At 43.2% G+C, this 20834-nt stretch overlaps 1 protein-coding gene across 4 annotated transcripts in view; it reads left to right on the forward strand.

The window, feature by feature from the left end:
• Nucleotides 1-20834, forward strand: part of RIN2 (Ras and Rab interactor 2) — a 236391-nt gene that overhangs the window by 213332 nt on the left and 2225 nt on the right. For 2 of the 4 annotated variants that reach the window (XM_049651204.1, XM_049651205.1), the window contains 4 exons: nucleotides 3126-3431; nucleotides 5273-5404; nucleotides 10221-10384; nucleotides 13653-15596. In XM_049651204.1, coding sequence (XP_049507161.1) covers nucleotides 3126-3431; nucleotides 5273-5404; nucleotides 10221-10384; nucleotides 13653-13976 — 926 coding nt within the window. In that variant the 3' untranslated portion in view covers nucleotides 13977-15596. Of the gene's footprint in view, nucleotides 1-3125; nucleotides 3432-5272; nucleotides 5405-10220; nucleotides 10385-13652; nucleotides 15597-20089; nucleotides 20135-20834 lie in introns of those variants that run through there. The other 2 variants (XM_049651207.1, XM_049651206.1) reach the window with 2 other exon arrangements.

Here is a 20834-nt window from a genome sequence, read left to right on the forward strand (position 1 = left end):
ATGTGTAAATCTTACATGCTCAGCTCAACAGATTTTCACGTATGAGCTCATACATGTAGTCTCCACCCAGATCCAGAAACAGAACATTTCCATTCCCCCAGAGGGTCCCCCCACAGCTTCATTTATTCCTAGGAGTAATTGCCATCCTGACTTCTGTCATCATAGATGCACTGTGCCTGCTTTTGAACTTTATATAAGTGAAATGTTAAAGGAGATACTGTTTTATGCCTGGCTTCTTTCACACAGCATCGTATCTATGAGATTCATCCAGTTGCGTCTGGAGCTGCAGTGTGCTCTTTTTCATGGACTGAAATCTCCCGTTTCTGAATTCCATTTTCTGTATTCCACTGTATGAATATATCCTGGTCTCCATTCCGTTGGGATGGGCCTTTGGATGGTCTCCAGTTTGAGGCTGTTATGAATCATACCTCTATCCATATTCATGTACCGTCCCAATTAATGATTGGCAGGACTTCTGCCCCCATTGGTGACCTCATTCTAACAAAGTGGTGGTCACTTATAACCATGAATGGAGCTTGTGTAACCTTTAGACAGAGAGGATTAAACTGGTGAATGTTTATAAAACACCTTGAACTTTAGAATTAAGAGGCCATTTACTTTGGAAAGCAATGTGATTGTTGAAAACAGTTGTGCAGCCTCAAGCAAGCCATTAGACATCTCCAAATCTCTGCTTCCTCATTTGTAAAATAACATTAGTATTATGCAAAAATAAGAGAGTTGGAAGAATTAGATGAGCTAATAAAATAAAGCACTTAGAGCCTAGCCCAACTGAATGCTTGGTGTCAGTTGCTATTATCGGCTTTTCAACGTAATGGTCATTTAGGGTAAAGTCAAAGATGCTATTAGGTCACACAAGTTTATTAACACAGAATAGCCAATGAAGACCAAGTAATTTGTTTCAATGCCAGATGTCAAGTGAAAATGTTCTGTTTTTCTTCTTACTTTATAAACTCTTTTGTTTCAATCTTGATTCCTATAGATATATAAAGCTCTACATTTAAACAAAGATCTCCTGGGGTGCCTGGGTGGTGCAGTTGGCTAAGCATCCGACTCTTGATCTGAGCTCAGGTCATGATCTCACAGTTTGTGAGTTTGAGCCCCACATCAGGCTGTGCACTGACAGTGCGGAGCCTGTTTGAGATTCTCTCTCCCTCTCTCTGTCCCTCCCCTGCTTGTGCTCTCTCTCTCTCTCAAAATAAATAAACTTCTTAAAAAAATAAAATAAACAAAGATCTCCTGGATAGGATATGGACTTGGAGGAACAACAACAACAACAAACTTGGGCTAGGGAAGCAGCTCATTAACTTTATCATGAGCTCTAATTCTGTATGGGAAAATTGTTTTTGGTGTTTGTGCATCCGGCCTAGATTTCTAATAATAGGTGATAATTTGGATGCAGTGTGATTTGATCCAGTGTCAGGAATCCCCAACGCCAGAGAGATAATGGTTTCCAATTTCATAAGGAAATTGGGCTTCCAAAATGGAATCACCTTAAAGTCTCATAAATGAAGTCTGGCTACCGAGGTGGCTTTGATGAAAATGTACAAACATTTGAGATTGGAAAACTGATGTTGCAAAAGCAGAGAGATTATTACTGTATAAATCATCTTTAGGCTGGATCTCCAGATTTATGGTCATTTTACTGTCAGCCAAGAAAGCGACTTCATTGGGCAACCATTCAAAGAGGGGGAAAATAACGCCTTCCACACCTAATGGTATTTCCAAACTCTGACCAGAAACACATTTCAGCGTTTTTAAAATTTTTATTTTGAAATCATGTCAGACATACAGAAAAGTTGCAAAAATAATGCAAAGAAATCATGTCTACCCTTTACTCTAATACCCTGCACGTTAGCCCCTTGTCACATGTTTGCTCTCCTTTCTCTGCTTACACGCACATGCAGACACACACATACACCCTCCCTTCCCCCGCTGAACCATTTCAGAGTTAGTTGCAGACATGGTGTCCCTTTACCCCTGAATGCTCAGTACATATTTCCTAAAAGCAGAGACATCTTGTTACAAAAATACAGTAAAATTAACACAGATTGAGTGTTCACAGTATTACCTAACCTGCAGATTTTATTCAGATCTCATCTGGTGTCCCACCAATGCTCTTTGTAGCAGACAAATAATTTTTGGTCCAGGGGCGCCTGGGTAGCTCAGTCGGCTGAGTGTCCGACTTCAGCTCGGGTCATGATTCTTGCAGTTGACGAGTTAGAGCCCCGAGTCGGGCTCTGTGCTGACAGCTCAGAGCCTGGAGCCTACTTCTGATTCTGTGTCTCCCTGCCTCTCCCCCGCTCATGCTCTGTCTCTCTCTGTCTCAAAAATAAAGATAAACACTGAAAATAATTTAAAGAATTTTTGGTCCAGAATTCAATCTAAGATTACACATGTATTTAGGTGAATTTATTTCCTCAGGAAATATTTTGAGAAATCTTGAATCTTTCCTTTTATTGTATTGTATTGTATTGTATTGTATTGTATTGTATTGTATTTTTATTTTATTTTATTTTTATTTGCGAGAGAGAGCAAGTGGGGGAGAGGGACAGAGGGAATGAGAGAGAATCTTAAGCAGGTTCCATGTTCAGCATGGAGCCTGATGTGGGGCTCGATCCCATGATCCTGGGATCATGACCTGAGCCAAAATCAAGAGTCAGACTCTCAACCAACTGAGCCACTCAAGCGCCCCTTGAATCTTCCCTATTAGCAAATCTGTCCTTTAAAATAACATATTTACTAACCTGTCAACTGGATTATCAGTGGAGGACTGGGTCAAAAGAATGTCTTCTTGAATATTCACCTGTGCTCATGGAGGAGGAGTGTAAAAGTGGTTAAAACAAATATGTTTTGTTGTATTGACTGTCTGCAAAAGGAACTGTAAGACTTTATTAGGGAAGATTCACTTTCCCTGGCTTTACAGAAAACACATTGGAGTGTGGGGGGCAGTAGCACTGCTAAGCTTTGTTGGTGGGCAGGTATGAAGTTATAACTTGTCTGCCCTATAACCAATGCAGAGTTCCAGGTGTCCATTCCGAGAAAGCAGACCTTGCATTTCTTCTTCCTTCAGACAATGGTTACAGTAGCTGCACTTTCTTTGGCAGATGTGGTGCTGGAAAAAGCCATGCACAAGTGCATCTTAAAGCCCCTGAAGGGGCATGTGGAGGCCATGCTGAGGGACTTCCATATGGCCGACGGCTCGTGGAAACAGCTCAAGGAGAATCTGCAGCTTGTGCGGCAGAGGAACCCACAGGAGCTGGGGGTGTTCGCCCCAACCCCTGATTTCGTGGATGTGGAGAAAATCAAAGTCAAATTCATGACTATGCAGAAGATGTATTCGCCGGAAAAGAAAGTCATGCTGCTGTTGAGGGTCTGCAAGCTTATTTACACTGTCATGGAGAACAACTCAGGTGAGGCTACCCGAAGTCCAGGCTTCTTGTACTCCCCACCACGGCCAGTGACGTGGCTGGTGATGTGGCCAGTGACACATCAGGCTTTCTGATTCCCAATTTCTCTTTCTTTCAACCTCTTGATTTCACCAAACAGCCCACAGTATTAGGCTGGTATCTGGCAAATTGGTCACTTGCAATAGATTGGTAACACCAAGAAAAGTAAGCGGTTGAGGAAACAAGATTCTTGTATGATACCAATTTGTTAAAGGTTTAGTTCAAGGCAGTGGATACAGATTCAGTCTCTGGAGACTGAATTCACGTCCTCACTCTGTGAATGAGTTAATTAACTATGGGCTTTGGCTACCTTAATCTACTTCTAAGATGCAGTTTCTATACCTGTCACTGAATATGACCCTGTCCTTCATAAGATGGGGGTTAGATGAGGCATTGCACATGTAGCCCCAAGCATGATGGAAATATTAGCAATTACTTATCATTACATTTAGGCCAATGAGGGTTTGTGTCCATGATCTACATCCAGCATGTGTCAAACATAGAGTATTCAGTAACCATGTGGGTTCATTACAGCTGTTTCATTGGTTCTTCCTTCTTTGCTACAAGTTGACATAATGTAATTGAATTCACAAAAGAATTACATAGTTCGAAAGTAAGCCCTCAGATTTCGTCAGTTTACTTCTTCCAGATGCAGAAGTAACCATATTCATGGCTAGTGACTGGACCCTGCATAGTTCCAGGGCTTCAGTGAGCTTGTTGTAATTCCATGGATGATTATCAACTTTTCCTCTAAGTAAAATTGCTTCATGGAGAAGCAGCAGAGAGAACACACAGGATATATTAACCACTGCTTGGGTAGATAGGAATGTGTGTGCGCTTTGCACATTGTTGGGCAGAGACATTAAAATGTGAGCCCCTGAGCTGGTCATGATAGCATATGAACATGACCTCTGAAATTTGCAAACATAGTTCACATACAGGAAGTATATTTTCTGTAGTTCAGACAATCACTTATGTAAGTTCAAAAATAGTGTCTTCACAGGATTATGTTCTTCCAAAGCACAGTGTCTCAACCTTAGCACTAATGACATTTAAAATGGATAATTCTCTGTTGTGGGGGCTGCTTCCTGTATGGAGTTCTTCAGCATCCCGGATGTCATTTGCACCCCACCCTCTATTCATGACAATGAAGAATGTCTCCAGACAATGCCAAGTCTCCCTGGATGGTGTCGGCACAATCACCCTGAGTTGAGACTCACTTTTGTAATGAAAAGTAGCAATAAGGACTGCATTTTTTTTGCTATATGTTAATCATATGTATCTATTCGACATATACTGAATTTTTACATTTAAATAAATTAACTGTGTGCTCATGTTGAATGCAGAGCAAAGCTTGTTCCTGGTCCGAGTTTGGTCCTGTCATTATGTTGATGATTGATTTGCACAGAAAATAACAGGGAACACAGTAGAATTCACAAAGGATTAAACAGAGTAGATACTTAGTAAATGTTTTATAACATTACTTGCTGAAAGTTAAACTGTTTACAGGTACTCTGTTCTATTGTATAACCTGTTGCATATCATGAAAGCATGGAGGAAATCTTTCTTGTGTTCCTTGACTCATAGATATTTCATTCTGAAATTGTGTGTTAGGATTGGTCTCTAACATGAGCAGCCAGGAGGGTCACAGGCTGCACAGGATTCCAGAAACACCCACCTCTGTTTATGAATAGCACATTTCCCCAGATGACTCTTAGCTATCTAAAAAAAGCAGTCTGCGTAGGATACGAAAGAAAGAAGTGTTGGTAAAAATATTCCCATCTTCCCCTTTCTTCTGATTCCAGGGAGGATGTATGGAGCTGATGACTTTTTGCCAGTCCTGACCTACGTCATAGCTCAGTGTGACATGTTGGAACTGGACACTGAAATTGAGTACATGATGGAGCTCTTAGACCCATCACTGTTACATGGAGAAGGTAACAATTGCTTGAAGATATGGGAGGAAATGGGGTGTCTTTTTTCAGTTTTGTTTTCATGTTTTTCTTGAGGTGAAATTCACATAACATTAGATTAGCTGTTTTAAAATTTTTTAATGTTTTTTTTTTTTTTTTTTTTTTTTTTTTTTTTTTGAGCGAGAGAGAGAGGGAGACAGACAGACAGAGTGTGAGCAGGGGAGGTGCAGAGAGAGAGGGAGACACAGAGTCCCAAGCAGGATCCAGGCTCCAGGCTCCAAGGTGTCAACACAGTGCCTGCCTTGGGGCTTGAACCCACGAACCACGAGATCATGACCTGAGCCAAAGTTGGATTCTTAGCCGATTGAGCCACCCAGGTGCCACAGATTAGCTGTTTTATGAATGGTTCATCAGCATTCAGTACCTTCACAGTCTTGTGCCATCTACCACCACTATTTAGCCCCAAACATTTTTTATCACCCCAAGATAAAACCCCATACACACTTGGCAGTCACGTGAGAGCTTTTCTGCATTCTTAAGGGTTAAGTATAGTTTTAATTTCTTTGTTGATTTAAAAGAATGTGCTAACTTTTTCCTGATTAGAAAAGTAATGCATATTCATTGTAGAAAATATGGAAAAGTCAGAAAACCACTAAAAATGTAACCCGGCCATAATTATACTTTGCCGAGATTGGTTAATTGCAATTAAAAAAAAAATCATTCAATGGGAAAAGATGCCATTTTTAAAAAGAAGTGGTTTCCTTGAGGAAGAAGGAAGGTATAAACTTTTGTCAGGGAATATTTTCACCACCAGAAAAATATCCTGCTGTTCTATCAGTAAGGCGGATGAAGGCTGGCCTTTTGTTTTTCATCTTTTTAAAAAATTTTGTTCTCAAGATGAAAACAGCATTGATTTTATTTTCTCTATAACAAATTATATTGGCACATTGTTAGCATAAAATGCAGTGGAGTAAAACTGGGCAGTTTGCTTTCAACTTACCTTGTCAGTTCAGTCTCTTTCTTGCGACTGCCCGACCCCAACATGTCTTCGCAGAAATTCCTTCTCCTTACACATCAGTTAGGTATTTTATCCTGGAAATAATTGGGATGTTTGTCATTGTGGTGCCCAGCCTTGAAGGGCAGAAATAACTGGGACTCTTATGTGAGTTTGTTTTTTTAAAGGAGAATAAATCAGGGCCTGTGCATTGTGAATCCCATTAATCCATTTCCATGTGTCCCAGTGAGAGTCCAGATAGACCCTGAGTAGTGAATTGTTGCACAGAATTTTTTTTAAGTCTTTTCTCCACTGAGTTTTAGTCTGGCCTTCAGTAGGAAGGTCCACGTGCTGATAGGATTCTGCAGGGAATGTGTCATACTGGCATTTGCAGAGTGTCTGTCCTCCCTGAAAAGAAAGCCAAGGTGTACCTCATACCTCGGGGTACACTTTCCCACCCCTCGAGGGATAGTGCTGACTCAGGATTAGTGATGGATATCTTTTCATCCTGTCCCCGCACCCCAGAGAGGTATGAATGAGCCCCTTTCATCCCTTTCAAAAATTTTTTTTTTTAACGTTTATTTATTTTTGAGACAGAGAGAGACAGAGCATGAACGGGGGAGGGTCAGAGAGAGACGGAGACACAGAATCTGAAACAGGCTCCAGGCTCTGAGCAGTCAGCCCACAGCCCGACGTGGGGCTCGAACTCACGGACCGCAAGATCGTGACCTGAGCCGAAGTTGGACGCTTAACCGACTGAGCCACCCAGGCGCCCCTCCTTTCATCCCTTTCAACCTCTCCCTCATTTACCCCGCCCCACACCCCCCCCACACACTAATATTCACTACCCTGCAACCAGACATCCCATGATGAGCCACCAAGATCCCGCCTGAAACTTTCCTCATTTGCTCTGCCCTTGGATTTAACGGGAGAGGGGAAAGTGTGTGGTTTTGTCCGAGGACCAACAGGAGCACACATTAGTCTCCATGCCCTGCTTTCTTTTCTTCTCTGCATTATCATTATAATTTCATAGATATCTGAGCTTTCTTCTAGTTTTAGTTGTTTTGAGCTCTGATCCTGCTTAATTCTAGAAATGACTATGTCAGACTCTTGGGGCTTTTAGGGAAAGGGCATGTCAGTCCCTCTCAGAAAATTACCATTCTGTTGCTGACAATGTATACTTAGGACAAACATATGCTTACATCGTGTGGCCTGGGGATTGAGACAGCCACTTCCTGCCACCTTTCCCAGTGTTTCCCCAGAGCAAGGCACTGCCCTGGGCACCGTGTTGGTGACAGATGGGCAGGTGGCTATCCTCACCTCCAGGAATCATACGTCAGAGAAAGCCAAGGATCCAGATAAAGTATAGGGCAACTGGTGAGCTTGTATTTAAACTAGAGCCTGTCTCTGGTTAGCTGTCTCGGGCTTGTTGGCTTCTTTCCTTGGGAAAGCAGGCTGGCCCAGTCGGGTCGGCTGTGGGTACAGACCAGGCCTACACATCAGGGAGCTGAAGCTTTGCAGACTGAGGGGAAGACATACCTTACCAATCCAGCCCTCTGTGGCCTTCCCAAAGCCCTCTTTGGTTTTGGGGGCAGCATCCCACAACTCTTTTCTGCTGTTTAAGCAGGTAGTTTCATTTACAGAAAAGGCGTCATAGAATCCCTCTTGAGTGCACAGCTCTTGTGGCAAAGTTATAGTTTTGCTGAAATGTAACCCTTTCTCTAATTGCATCCACATGTTTCAAAGTGTGGTCAACTTGGTGCTTCCAGCATTTTGACTTTTCTCCTCAGCGCCCTGAACATTTCAGAGCTGCGGAGTCTAAAATATGACATCCAAAGGAAAACCCCTCCCTCCCAAATTTGCCTAAAACTGTGCCTCCAAATCCCAGCTCCAGTACTGACACCTCCACACAGCCTTTCTCGAATGCTTAAGTCCCTGCTGATTGCTGTTGAAATCCTCTGTGCGGCATTTGAATTCTGTACCACCGAGTTTCACACGCAGCCATGTGCTCATTTGTTCATGGGGAAAATGTTTAGTAAAAATCAGCTACTCAGAACTCTGTACCAACATGTGGGAGATTCCATAGGGAATTTAAACTCAGGTGGTGGGGCCCTAAGCAAAAATCCTGTTGTGTGCATAGAACCTGTATTACCCAGAGGGGGCTAGATGATGCTACAGTGAAACATAACCCCCCATATCTCGGTCAGTGACCTGAAAACCACAAAGGTGTGTTTCTTTGTAAGTTACATGTCCAATGCAGTTTGCAGGGGACTGTGCTCCTTTCTCAGATGGTGGACCAGCTGCCATTTCGAATGTTGTCACTTGTTGACCAGAGAGAGAGTTCTTCAGACGCCCTGACTTTGGACCATGAACAAAACTCATTTGACCACAACTAACTTCTAGTCCTGCATGAATAAACCTGCCAATACCTGTTTTCTTTAATAAATTCATAAACTTCTATAAAGCAGGGACTCAGATACCATTTCTTACAAATCTAGCCCCCGCTATATACTTCCTTGGGCTCACAGTAGAAATTCAATATTTTGACAAGATTATCTCTCAGGTTAAAATATGCTGTGCCCAGGGGCGCCTGGGTGGTTCAGTTGGTTGGGCATCCAACTTTGGCTCAGGTCATGATCTCACGGTTTGTGAATTCGAGCCCTGCGTCGGGCTCTGTGCTGACAGCTCAGAGCCTGGAGCCTGCTTCAGATTCTGTGTCTCCCCCTCTCTCTGCCCTTCCCCTGCTTATGCTCTGTCTCTCTCTCTCCCTCAATAATGAATAAACGTTAAAAAAAATTTTTTTTAATGCTATGCCCAGCTAGGGAATTTTTATTTCTTTTTCTTCCCAGTTTTTATTTAAATTCCAGTTAGTTAACATACAGTGTGATATTAGCTTCAAGTATGGGATTTAGTGATTCATCACTGATATGCATCACCCAGTGCTCATCACAAGTGCCCTCCTTATTACCCATCCCTAATTACGGAATTTTTATACACATATTGGGCACCCACTAGTGGTCTGCTAGCAAGGAGCTTACAAGTTCCACCAAAAGCACCTAATTCTAGTTTAGGACAAAGCTATGAACCCACTTCTAGGCATCTCACGGTGTTGCAAGTCTTTTAACAATCCTCAAATGTAAGAAATCATTCGTAAATGCACCATTAAAGAGACATCACTTGCTTTTCCTTGTGAGTTATTTCTTCCTAAGTGTCCTGTTACATTAGTCCCGAGTAAAAGTAAAAAGGGGAATGAGGAAAGAAAAAGTTACTGTGAAGAATCCGTGTTATCGTGAACATATGTGTAGACTGTGCAGTTCTTTCAAAGTGTGTAGTTTACTCAAAATTTAGAAAATACTAATTCCTAAAAGAAAAGCCTAAAAGTAAATATTGCCAAGAGATGTGTGGACCCCTGGTCGTGAAGTAAACGATTCTGGCTGGGAGTGGTCGACCCCACTAACCCTCATATGTCTCCCTGCCTCCATCAGGACTCAGTGCCCTGACCTTTCCCAGCAAAGCAGTTTCACAATTGCACTGAAATAATTTAGAGATTTTATACGTTTCACCCGTTAGAATGGAAATTCCATCAATGAAACCGGGCGCTGTCAGCCTGGCCCGACGGCGCCCCCTAGCGCCGGCACAGGCCGGGGTCACTCAGTGCATCCATAGGATGAATGCATAAATGGTCGGAGAAAGGTAGGAAGGACGTGTTCTTGGACGCGAGCTTCTGGTCCCACAAGGAAATGCCTATGGAGAAAATAGGAAGCATGACCTCTGATTCCATTGTCCCCACCTGTTATCACTAGAGTATAAACCCCTGGAGAACTCATTCTTTCTGCCCCTTTCCAGGAGGTTATTACTTGACAAGCGCCTATGGGGCACTTTCTCTGATCAAGAATTTCCAAGAAGAACAAGCCGCAAGACTGCTCAGCTCAGAGACCAGGGACACCCTGAGGCAGTGGCACAAACGGAGAACCGCCAACCGGTCCGTCCCCTCGGTGGATGACTTTCAGGTATGTGGCTGGCCGTGGCGACTTGGGGCCATGTGCTGCTTTGCCCTCCAGGGAGGCAGCGCTGGCTCACACTGCCCACACAGCTTGGGGTGCCTGAGGTTCCCCCCTTTGTCAGGTCATCCAGTGGAAAACGGATATTTTAAACCACCCTCTGACCTTGTTGTTTCGCTTCTCTGTTTTCTTTGAATTAAAAAAATTTACATATATAATATATAATTATTATATATATATACAATTATAATTATATATATATATATGATAATAATTATATATGGGTTTGGCCCAAGCTTTGCTTCCCTTTAGAAAACAAAGTCAGATAAAGTGGAGAATTTCCCAGAATATTCAGCATGGATGTGGAGCACCTGAGCAGACAGGACCTGTGCCTCTTGGCACAGGCAGTGGGTACTGTATTTCATCTGGAGACTGGCCTACTGGGAGTAGCGGTGTTAGGCACTATGGTTGACCTGGTGTCCCTGAGAAGAGGGAGAGGTGCAGTGATGTCTTCCCCACTCTCCTTTCTTTTTCTCTCCCCACCACCTCAAAACAGAAGACACCACAGCCTCATTGGCAGCCGGTCGGGGCCAGAGTTTCAGAGTCAGCATCTGAATCCAATCCTGCCCAGATCCCCATCCAGAGTTTTCTGTGGCCATGAGCGGGTGTCCGGAAGTGTGGGGTTCCCAAATTGCTGGTTTCTCGGGGAGGAAAGGCAGCTTAAGGCTGTAGACATCTTTACCCAATACAACACCTCTTGATTTGCTCACAGTCCATGACATGAATAAGTCTGCAACCGTCTTTGAGTAGTATTTTCAAAGTTTCAAACCGGATTCTAAAACCTGTGTTTTGTTTCTGTGTGTCACATGGTGAATTTCCAAGCAGGGTATATTAGTCTCTGTGTCCAGATTCACCTTTCCTGCCTTTTTGTCTTTTCGATGCTCTGAAAATACTCGGAGGTATGTCTGGTTCAAAGTCAGCCCATTGTGGAAAGGCAAGATCAGCAAGTTTTTCTTCAAGATAGCAATATTCTCAGAAATAGGTTCCCAAGTGCACAAATCTAAAAAAAAACAAGAATGCCTACTATGTCCCCCTCCCCGACTCCTTTGGGTTGTTGAAGAACTATCCAGTGTTAAGTGATTTAGCATACGCAGGCTCTTGGATACTGTGATATTGGCTGGGTGCTGAGAGGTTTCCAAAGGTCAGTCCTACAGCCTCTGAAGAGGAGAACAGAGGAAATGAGAAAAGCTCATGTTTCCATCTCCCTGCCTGCCACCAGCTCCTCCCTCCATCTGAAGCTTCTAACCCGGAGACCCCCAGATTCTGCAGAGCCCTTCCCCACTGGCCTCTCTTATCTTGGAGAAGCACACCTTCTTAGAATACAATCCAAGAGAGGAATTGTCAGTGCTTGGCTTGGTGGTAAAAGTGAAAGCTCAGAAGCAAAGCTCCACTTGGAACTCCTAAATCAGGGGTCACAGACACATACGATGGTCTCCTCACATTGGAGAGATGGCACACCACAGTGGTGAAAGTGCTAGAACACTGGCTCTCCCACTCACAAGCTGTGTGGCCTTAGGCAAGTTACTTAGCATTTCTGTGCTTCAGTTTCTTCACTGGTCCAGTGGGCATGGTGTAGACTTCCTTACATAGTTCTCATCAGGGGCACGTGGGTCCTCAGTCAGTTAAGCCTCCAACTCTTGGTTTCAGCTCAGGTCATGATCCTGGGGTTGTGAATTTGAGCCCCACATCAGTCTCTGTGCTGACTGCAGGGCCTGCTTGGGATTCTCTTTCTCTCCTCTCTCTCTGCCCCTCCCCCACTTGCACAGTCTCTGTGTCTCTCAAAAATAAATAAACTTCAAAAAAAAAAATGTTCTCTTCAGGAGTCATGGGTTAATGCATACCAAGAGTGTGAGCCAAGTGTTGGCAGTGGGATGGGAGAGGAGAGGGTTGGTAAAATGGAACATGTGTGTTGTCTCAGGTATTCACATTCAAGACTTATCTTCCACATGCAGAGCTCCTGTCCTTCCCAAGGGCCTTTCCTTCCATCAGCCCAGTAAGCCCTCAAGGTAGCCATGTGGGGCCCTGGGCCGAGAGCCCACTTCCCTTTGCTCCTGAGCAGGGGTGCCAGATTTAGAAAAGGGAAACATTTGTTTTCCATCTGGGCATGCTCTGTTTTATCTGGTAACCTCATTCCTGCTGAAGTGGAAAATTGAAGAAAGATCCCAAAGAGCCTAATATGAGCACGGGAGTCTCTACAGCCTGTCTGGGCTTTGTGTGAGGTCACGGGTTTACTGTACTTCACGATGGCATGTGCCTGGCGCCATTCGCAGACCCAAGCCTGCAAGCATGCCCTTCTATTTCCCTGAAACCGCACCCTGCACTTAACCAGAGCCATCCTCAAGGCCTTGTGCCAGAATGAACATTCTCCTCCTGCTGACCCTTTCCACATTGTTCTCTGAGCCGCTGGGAACCTCGGATCAGGTTGAACCACATGAAATTAACTGTCACTTGGGGACGTGCAAAATGGTTAAACATCAGCAGTATCTTGTGGTCCCTTGTAACATTCTTGCCTTTGCTTAGGCTTCATTAAAAGTAGTCCAGGGGCACTTGGGTGGCTCAGTCGGTTAAGCGTTTGACTCTTGATTTTGGCTCATGATTTCGAGGTTCGTGAGCTCAAGCCCTGCATCAGGCTCTGCACTGACAGTGCAGGTGCGGAGGAGCCTGCTTGGGATTCTCTGTCTCCTCTCTCTCTGCCCCTGTCCCGCTCATGCGCTCTCGCTCTCTCTCTCTCTCTCTCTCTCTCTCTCAAAATTAAATAAGCTTAAAAAAAATCCTTAAAAAATTTTTTTTAAAGTAGTCCAAAGTGAGTACAGTACCTGCTCTTGTGTCTAAATATTTTAAATGTCTCTTCCTGCCAACTCCTGGTGCAGCCTCTTCTGCTGTTTGGTTTACTCTTTAAGCTGGGAATAAACCCAGCGGGGATTCCTTAACCAGACTTCATGAGGGACACTGAAAGATCAGAGCAGGGCTGACTGGACCTCCTGCTTCTTGTGCTTATGGTGCATCGGTCCATATAGTTGTTCTCTCCACTGTCCAAATTCAGATCAGCCTCTCTCCTCACACTTGAGGCCTCGGGTCCTGACAGCACCATCCTGATGGGCCAGTGCCTGGAACGGCTCACAGGTTAGACCTCTCCTTAGTATTACTGTGCTTGCTTATTGCTCTGTCTCGTTTCCTCTTCTGATTTGTCTCCATCATCTCTCTTTCCCACCTGCAGAATTACCTCCGAGTTGCATTCCAGGAGGTCAACAGTGGCTGCACGGGAAAGACCCTCCTCGTGAGACCTTACGTTACCACCGAGGATGTGTGCCAGCTCTGTGCTGAGAAGTTTAAGGTGGGGGACCCTGAGGAGTACAGCCTCTTCCTCTTTGTTGACGAAACATGGCAGCAGCTGGCAGAGGACACTTACCCTCAAAAAATCAAGGCTGAGCTGCACAGCCGGCCACAACCCCACATCTTCCACTTTGTCTACAAGCGCATCAAGAATGATCCTTACGGTGTCATTTTCCAGAATGGGGAAGAAGATCTTACCACCTCATAGAAGACATGAGACTTCCCAGTGGTGCATCCAAAGGGGGGTTTAGGAACCTTGCCTTCTGGCTTCCACGTGCTTGTGCTTGAAAAGCAGTCACCTCCTTGGGGACCCCTTGGTTCAGTGACTAAGCCATCCACAGGCTGACTTGGGCAAAGGCATCTTCAGCCACATTGCCCAAGCAAGGTAGCTGAGGTTCATGAAACGGTAGGATTCTCCTTCAGAGATGGGAGAATTGCATTTGATAGTTTAGGTGTCCTGAGACTGTTTGTTTGCTACCTACCCCCAGCCAGGTTCTAGGTTGGCTCACATGTACGTATATGTCCTGAATAAACATTTAGGGTATAAGCTCTTCTCTTGAATTCGACAGCAGGTATTTGACAAGACTGTCCGATGCAGTGCGTCAGGTGCTTCTCCGTTCTGTGGATGGCTCCATCCTTTCCTTTTCTCTCTTTTGTTCTCTCTTTCTCCCTTTCTCTCTCTCTCCCTTTGTTTCTTTCTTTCAAAGAGCCTTTGTGTTTTTATATATTTCATAGAAATTTTTATAGCAGTTGCAGGTAAACTGTCAGGATTGGTTTTTAAAATATTTTTGTAACTTTAAAATATTCTATAATTATGCATGTGATTTTAACGTTTAATATTTTCAAAAAGAAATCTCTTGCTGGATTTGAGAGTATCTCACTTTTAAAATGTCTCTCTTCTATAACTGGATGTTTCGGCAACTTTTGTGGGGAAAGACTGCTGGAGTTCTTAAAGCGATGCATTATTGACACTGGCCACAGAATGCCTTGGAAATCTGATGTACTGTTGTTACCTTGTTCATGCTTAGTGGTATTGTGCTCTTTTGTGTTTTAACCAAGTGATGCTGAGGATCAGGAGAGAAATGAATGTAGAGAGAGGTCGAGAGAGAAAAACAGACTCTGACAAAGGACTAAGGAATGTAGTCTGCTGGTTCAGACTCCTTGAAGGAAGTGGTAAAAGGGAATGGAAGGATCCACTTACGCTGAAAATACTGTAAATACGCAGTGACATTAGGAAAAAATATATCCAATGTTATTTGCTTTTGGAAATAATTTTGGAAACCCCCATGAGGAGAAAAAAAATAAGGATAATACTACCCCCTTTCCACATAAATCAAAACTAAGAGCATCAAATTATTTGCGGGCAGAAACCATGTATGTGTAATGTGACTTTCGTTGAGTTAAATAAGATGCTGTTTGGAAAAGAGTTTGCAATGCCACCAAAAAGCCCTTCTGTGTTATAAGAATGTATGGTGAAGTTAACTTCATGTTTTATGAAACCTGTTTTGGGGGTGCACAAAGTATGAGGGTCTTGTATCCATGTGACACAGGTAGTTACCAGAACATGTGATTGTACTGTGTAGAGATGCGTAGTCATCTAATTTGGTTGGCTTTGTACCTTGTATCTTTTTTTAGCTTTTGCTGTCCATCTAGAACCCTCATCACATACTGTGTTGTACTTCCTTTTGTAAATGATTTTTTAAATGGAATTTTGCACATAATACATTGTAATACTGTATGATAATCATGTGTGAAGAGTTTTGAAATATCGAGTTGTCCTTTTTTTATTCAAGGAGCAGAGTACAATTATGCACCACACCATGTTATGCAAATCTGAAATGCACACCAGTGTTTGTGGTTAGATAATCCATGGAGAGGAAATGGCAAAGTTTGCATTTTTTCAGAAGACCGTATACACATAAGAGGCAAAATTCCAGGAGTAGAAGGAAAAGATAGTGTTCCAATCTGAAAGGATTTCCAGTGTTATCTAGGACAGAACACGACTTTGTTGGACATAGAGAAAAATCACTGTTAATCAGAAGGGCCCTGAAGACACCTCCCACCATTCTACCTCTGAAATGCCCTGTCCGAAAGTTGAACACTCTTTCAAAACCAACAGGGCAGGCACTCTTTTTTGCGTCCATATTCCTGGTGCTTGGAGCTGTGCCTGGCAGATAGCAAGTCCTTGACCAGTCCTTGTTGACTGGATGAACTTTCTAACCCATCAGTAAGATGGATACTTAAGGATCAGAACTACAGCTAGATGAGCTGCCTGCTTTTTATATTCACAATGAACTAAACATGGGGCCAGTTCAATCCATATAGCCCTCCTCCTCACCCTCCAAATTCAGGTCATCGTCTTCCTTGTCCTTAGAAGTCAGTACACAGTGATTTAAAGCAAGCCCTACCGTCTGAATGGGAGGCAACCTTCAGTGAGATGAGAGAGAGATCAAAACAGGAAAATTTCCGTGTGAGCAGAAGAAAACATCACAAGACAGCCCCTGGTTTTGTCATTGGGCAATGTTTCCCTGCTAAAATTACAACATAACATGTGTCTTGACTTTTTTCCCCCCACGCAGACATTCTCACTTCTCAAATTGCCAGGAAACAGATTTTGGCGAAGTTTGGAAGGAATAAGGGGAGAGTAAAAATATACATGATGGGTGGAGGGAGAAGATAATGTATTTCCAAATCTAAAATTATGTTATAAAAGTTGAATGCCGGCCAGAGGAAAAGATTTCTTTTTTTTTTTTTAATGTAGGCACTGCCAAATATTCCCCCCTCAGGGACACAGAATAGAAATAGAAACTTAATAAAGTAGTTCAGTATCATGTGGAAGTTACAACTTTAGATGTATAAGAAAACAAAAGGCAGGAACCCTAACCATGAATGTGTTCATTCATAAATGTGGCTTTGCCTCCATTGGGCATCTCTTACCTTCATCTTCTTAAAGAGACTAGAAATGAGAGCATCCTGGTTAACAGCACTGCCTGGTTACCCCTCAAAAGTCAGAGAGAAATGGCACACTACATGGGCCATGGTTATTTTAATCACCTGGCCATATCTGATAGTAAACTCCCAAAAATCATTTTTCAGACCATGTTTGCGATGGTGAATTTCAAACCAAAAGTGTTATTGGTTATTTAGTTAACCCAAATCAAGTTGGAGATGTGAAAAATTTATATAACATTGCAGATTCATAAGCAGACAAGAAGGAAAAATGGAAGAGGTGGTGGGAGGGAGGAGGCCAATATCTGGTAATTGTGTCAGAGAACAGGATTTATTTGAAAAAGATCTATTTGTCTCAAAGGATGGGTGGCTGATGGCCCAAACTTTTCCCACACAAACACCAGCTTTTCCAGGAAGATGGACACAGGAAGTTTTAAAATGATTCAGAAAGATCTGTTAGAGATTTAATGGAGCGGTACCCGAGGTCTGCCCTCAAACCCCCAACCCAGCAGGAAAATCAGGTTTGATAGAAGTGAGGCAGTTGAGCAGGGAATGGGGGCCACTTCTTGTCTGGATTGTAAGAAACTCTTCCACAGTGGAATATGCCCGAATTCTGAGACACTCCACATAACAGACCTTTATAATTGCATTACAGAAATGAATCTGAGAATTTCCCTTGACCAAACACAGCCCCCCTCTCTCTCGCCAGTCTGAAGGGGAAGGAGTCCAGAGCCCACAGCCCAGGGTGGTCGAGCCTGAGCCAGACTCTACTCAGGGCTACGGTTTTCCTTAGGGGTGTGCAATAGAGATGAGGAGGGCCTATACCTCAGTAATCAGCTCCCTGGGAAGCTTCACCTCCCACAAGTGAAGGCAATTCCTCTCATTCAGCTCTGTTCCTCTCCTTTCCTCCCACCGCCCCCACCTCGGCTCTGGAAGGCGGGGCTTCTCTCCAGTAGGTTTCAACGAGGGCCATTTACAAGGCTCTTTGCCAACAGGCGGGCTCTGGGCATGTCCTTTCCTCAGCTCCTTCCCTACTTCCTACCAGAGACTCAGAGTGTGAATGAGGCCCCAGTGCAAACGCTGTCCTCCCACCCCGTCTGTCACCGGGACTCAGGGTCCACTGGTCCTATTTGGATCAGGTTCCCAGCTTTGGCTGCTTCTTCAAATCACCTGCAGGCCTTTAAAACTCTTAATGCCCTGGCTTCCCAGACCATGAGTCTCTGCAGATGGGGCCCAGACAGCCATTCTCACTAAAACTTCCAAGGTGAGTGTACTGTGAAGTTAGGCCTGATAAACACCAGTTTAGGTCAAGACACAGGTCTGAAGATACAAACACACCCAGGAGAATGAAGACCTTGTCTACAGCCACTAACACCTAACCAAGTACAGGTTCTCGATCTTCTTCGGCCGGCAGAAGACCATGGAACAGGGTACTTCTAGTATGGCATCATCCTATAGAAATATGAAGCAAACCACATAGGTAATGTTAAATTTTCTAGTAGCCACATAAAAAAAAGGAAAAAGAAATAGGTAAAATTAATAGTAATATATTACCATACTCCTAATTTATTTAAGTAACAGATTTGTGATATATTTTAGCTCATGATATTCCAAGTATCATACCTCAACAATTAACTTCAATATTAAAGATGTGTTTTATTTTTACACTGTCTTCAAAATCTTGTGTGTCTTTTGCACTCATTCCACAGTTCACAGTTCATTTCACAAATGTTCAAAAGCTACACGTGGCTAGTGGCTACCGTGTTGGACAGTGCAGTCCTAGCATATTAACTGAGAATAATTTAGAAAGCTAAAAATGACTATATGCGTATATAAAATTTAAAAAGCATCCACCACTTACATCCATTAAAAACCACATATACACACTGTCAAACACATACTTCTCACTGGCCGAGGTCATAACAGCATTTTGGCTCACAAGAGTGCCACTGGGCCTGCAGGAATTTATCCGCGCAAAGTCAGAACAGTGTCCAGCACCCCACGAGCATATTAAATATTAGTTGCTATTATCATTAGATAAGCAACTTCTTCGAAATTTTTCCACTACTGTTTATTCATACTTATCTGCTTCTGTTATTACCCACTGGCAAGTTTCTTATGAAATAGAAAGGCAGTAACAGGTATTGAAGGTTTAAGCAAATATACTGGGGTGGGATGCCCAGTGTGGGAGGATTAAAACTAGAGTGAATGCCATCCTGTAACTTTGTCTTTGCTGATGAGCGTGGTGGTGGTGGCCGTGTGTGTGTGTGTGTGTGTCTGTGTATGAACTGGCAGGATTTTCTCAGTGTTCCCTACAGGCCAAGAGTATCGACAGGGCCCATAGCCAGTAGGGACTTTTGCCAAGAAGGGAGAAGGGGAGGAAGGGAGGTTGCAAGGACAAGTTTTGTCCGCTCCCCAGTCATGGTCTGAGTGAGATCCTGAGAGGAACCATCTCTGCAACCATGGAGTCTGCTGTAAACCTTCCCAGAAAGAAATTATTACTTAAGTAGAAGTGTAACTCTGGTCAGCAATTGTTTCAACAGCTTTTCCACTTTTTATTGTGTTTATTATATTCCCTTGTATATTTAGATATATTTATAGAAGCATGCATAATTATTTAACAGGATTGCGCTGAAAAGCATGATGCTTTACCCAAAAGAAAAAGGTGTTTGATGTGATCTTCTTTATCTCTGCTGGCCACAATTCTAATGTCTTGCCAGTTTTACAGATTATGAGAAAATGGACTCATTTATCAGATTGCGCTCTGAGTTAATTTTATCTTCCTCACTTGCTTTCACCTTTGCGGTCAGTAGACATGCATCTACCCTGAACAGAAAGATGAAAACCTGCCAAAAGCAATAAAGTGACAAAGACTCTTTAACCAATCAAAAGTAAATATATATGTGAACTTGCTAGGACATTGGAAAGGTTGGTTTTTTACCAGCATGATACCTGGCAAACTGCAAAATCTCATTACACAGATAGTTGGACATTCGGCTACAAAATACAGTCCCCGGGCCAAGAGTTGCATCTCCTTGGTGTGAATCTTGAGCCCCTCCCAGACCTGCTGAATCAGAGCCTGCGTTTTGGCAGAATCTGCAGATTATCTGTTGCACTTTGATTGAGAAGTATCAGTTTCAGACATACATGGGGTAATGGCATTTGTGCAGCCAATACAGTTACACAAGTGTAGGTGTGCTGCTGTTATAAGACTGGAGAAAGGAGAAGAAAATGGCTGTGAGGCTTACTTAAAAAAAGGAGGGTGGATAACCTCACTTAAAACCACCTGCATTATCACAGAAGGTTTAAAATACAGGTATTGGGAAATAAGGATTTACCTCAAGTTTTTATGTTATGTTCTTGCTTCTGTAGGAAAGAGAGGAGACCTGAAGGGTATGGGGAAAGCCTGGAAATGAGGTGGGTTTTGCTCGTTTTGTTGGGTGTTGTCTTCTTTTACCTCTTACTGTGTGAGAGTGAACAAAAACTGGAAAGGTTTCTTTCTGTCTGGGCCAGCTGCTCACAGACGTGTGTGTTTGTATGTGTGTGTGTGTGTGTGCGCACAGACATCATCATGTAGTCTGGAGAATTAATTAGTCACACTGCACATGATGTAGGAAGTTCATGAGCTTTTTTATTATCTGAAAGGACAGACAACATTCTTTTAAAGACATTTTCTTCCCTGAGGATGCATTCATCAGAGGGCCATTTTACTCATCAATTTTGAAAAACGTGGAAGATACATTTAAGTGTTTTTGGTGACCAAGGAGTGAATTGTTCAAAATGGAAGAGAGTGGGCTCCCTTGGCCTTGCCAGCTGATTGCCGAGGGAAAGGATCAGAAGAATTGAAGGTGAAATATTTGAGGTGAAATGTCATCCTGGGAATTCTCCTTACCATTCTACAGAGTTAAATATCCTATTTCCTATAGCCTGTGTGCCCGCCACCTTTTTTTGCTTAGTTTTTTCACTTACCTCTTTGTCTTCTTGAAGCACACCATTAGGAAGAATTAAAGGTGAAATATTTGAGGCCTTACATATTCTTCTGACTTTTCTATCCTTACTGGTGCTTGATAGTTTGGCTGGATAGAGAATTCTATGTTAGAAATGGTCTCTTAGAATT

This window comes from Panthera uncia (genome assembly GCF_023721935.1).
Source record: "Panthera uncia isolate 11264 chromosome A3 unlocalized genomic scaffold, Puncia_PCG_1.0 HiC_scaffold_11, whole genome shotgun sequence".
NCBI classification, from domain to species: domain Eukaryota; kingdom Metazoa; phylum Chordata; class Mammalia; order Carnivora; family Felidae; genus Panthera; species Panthera uncia.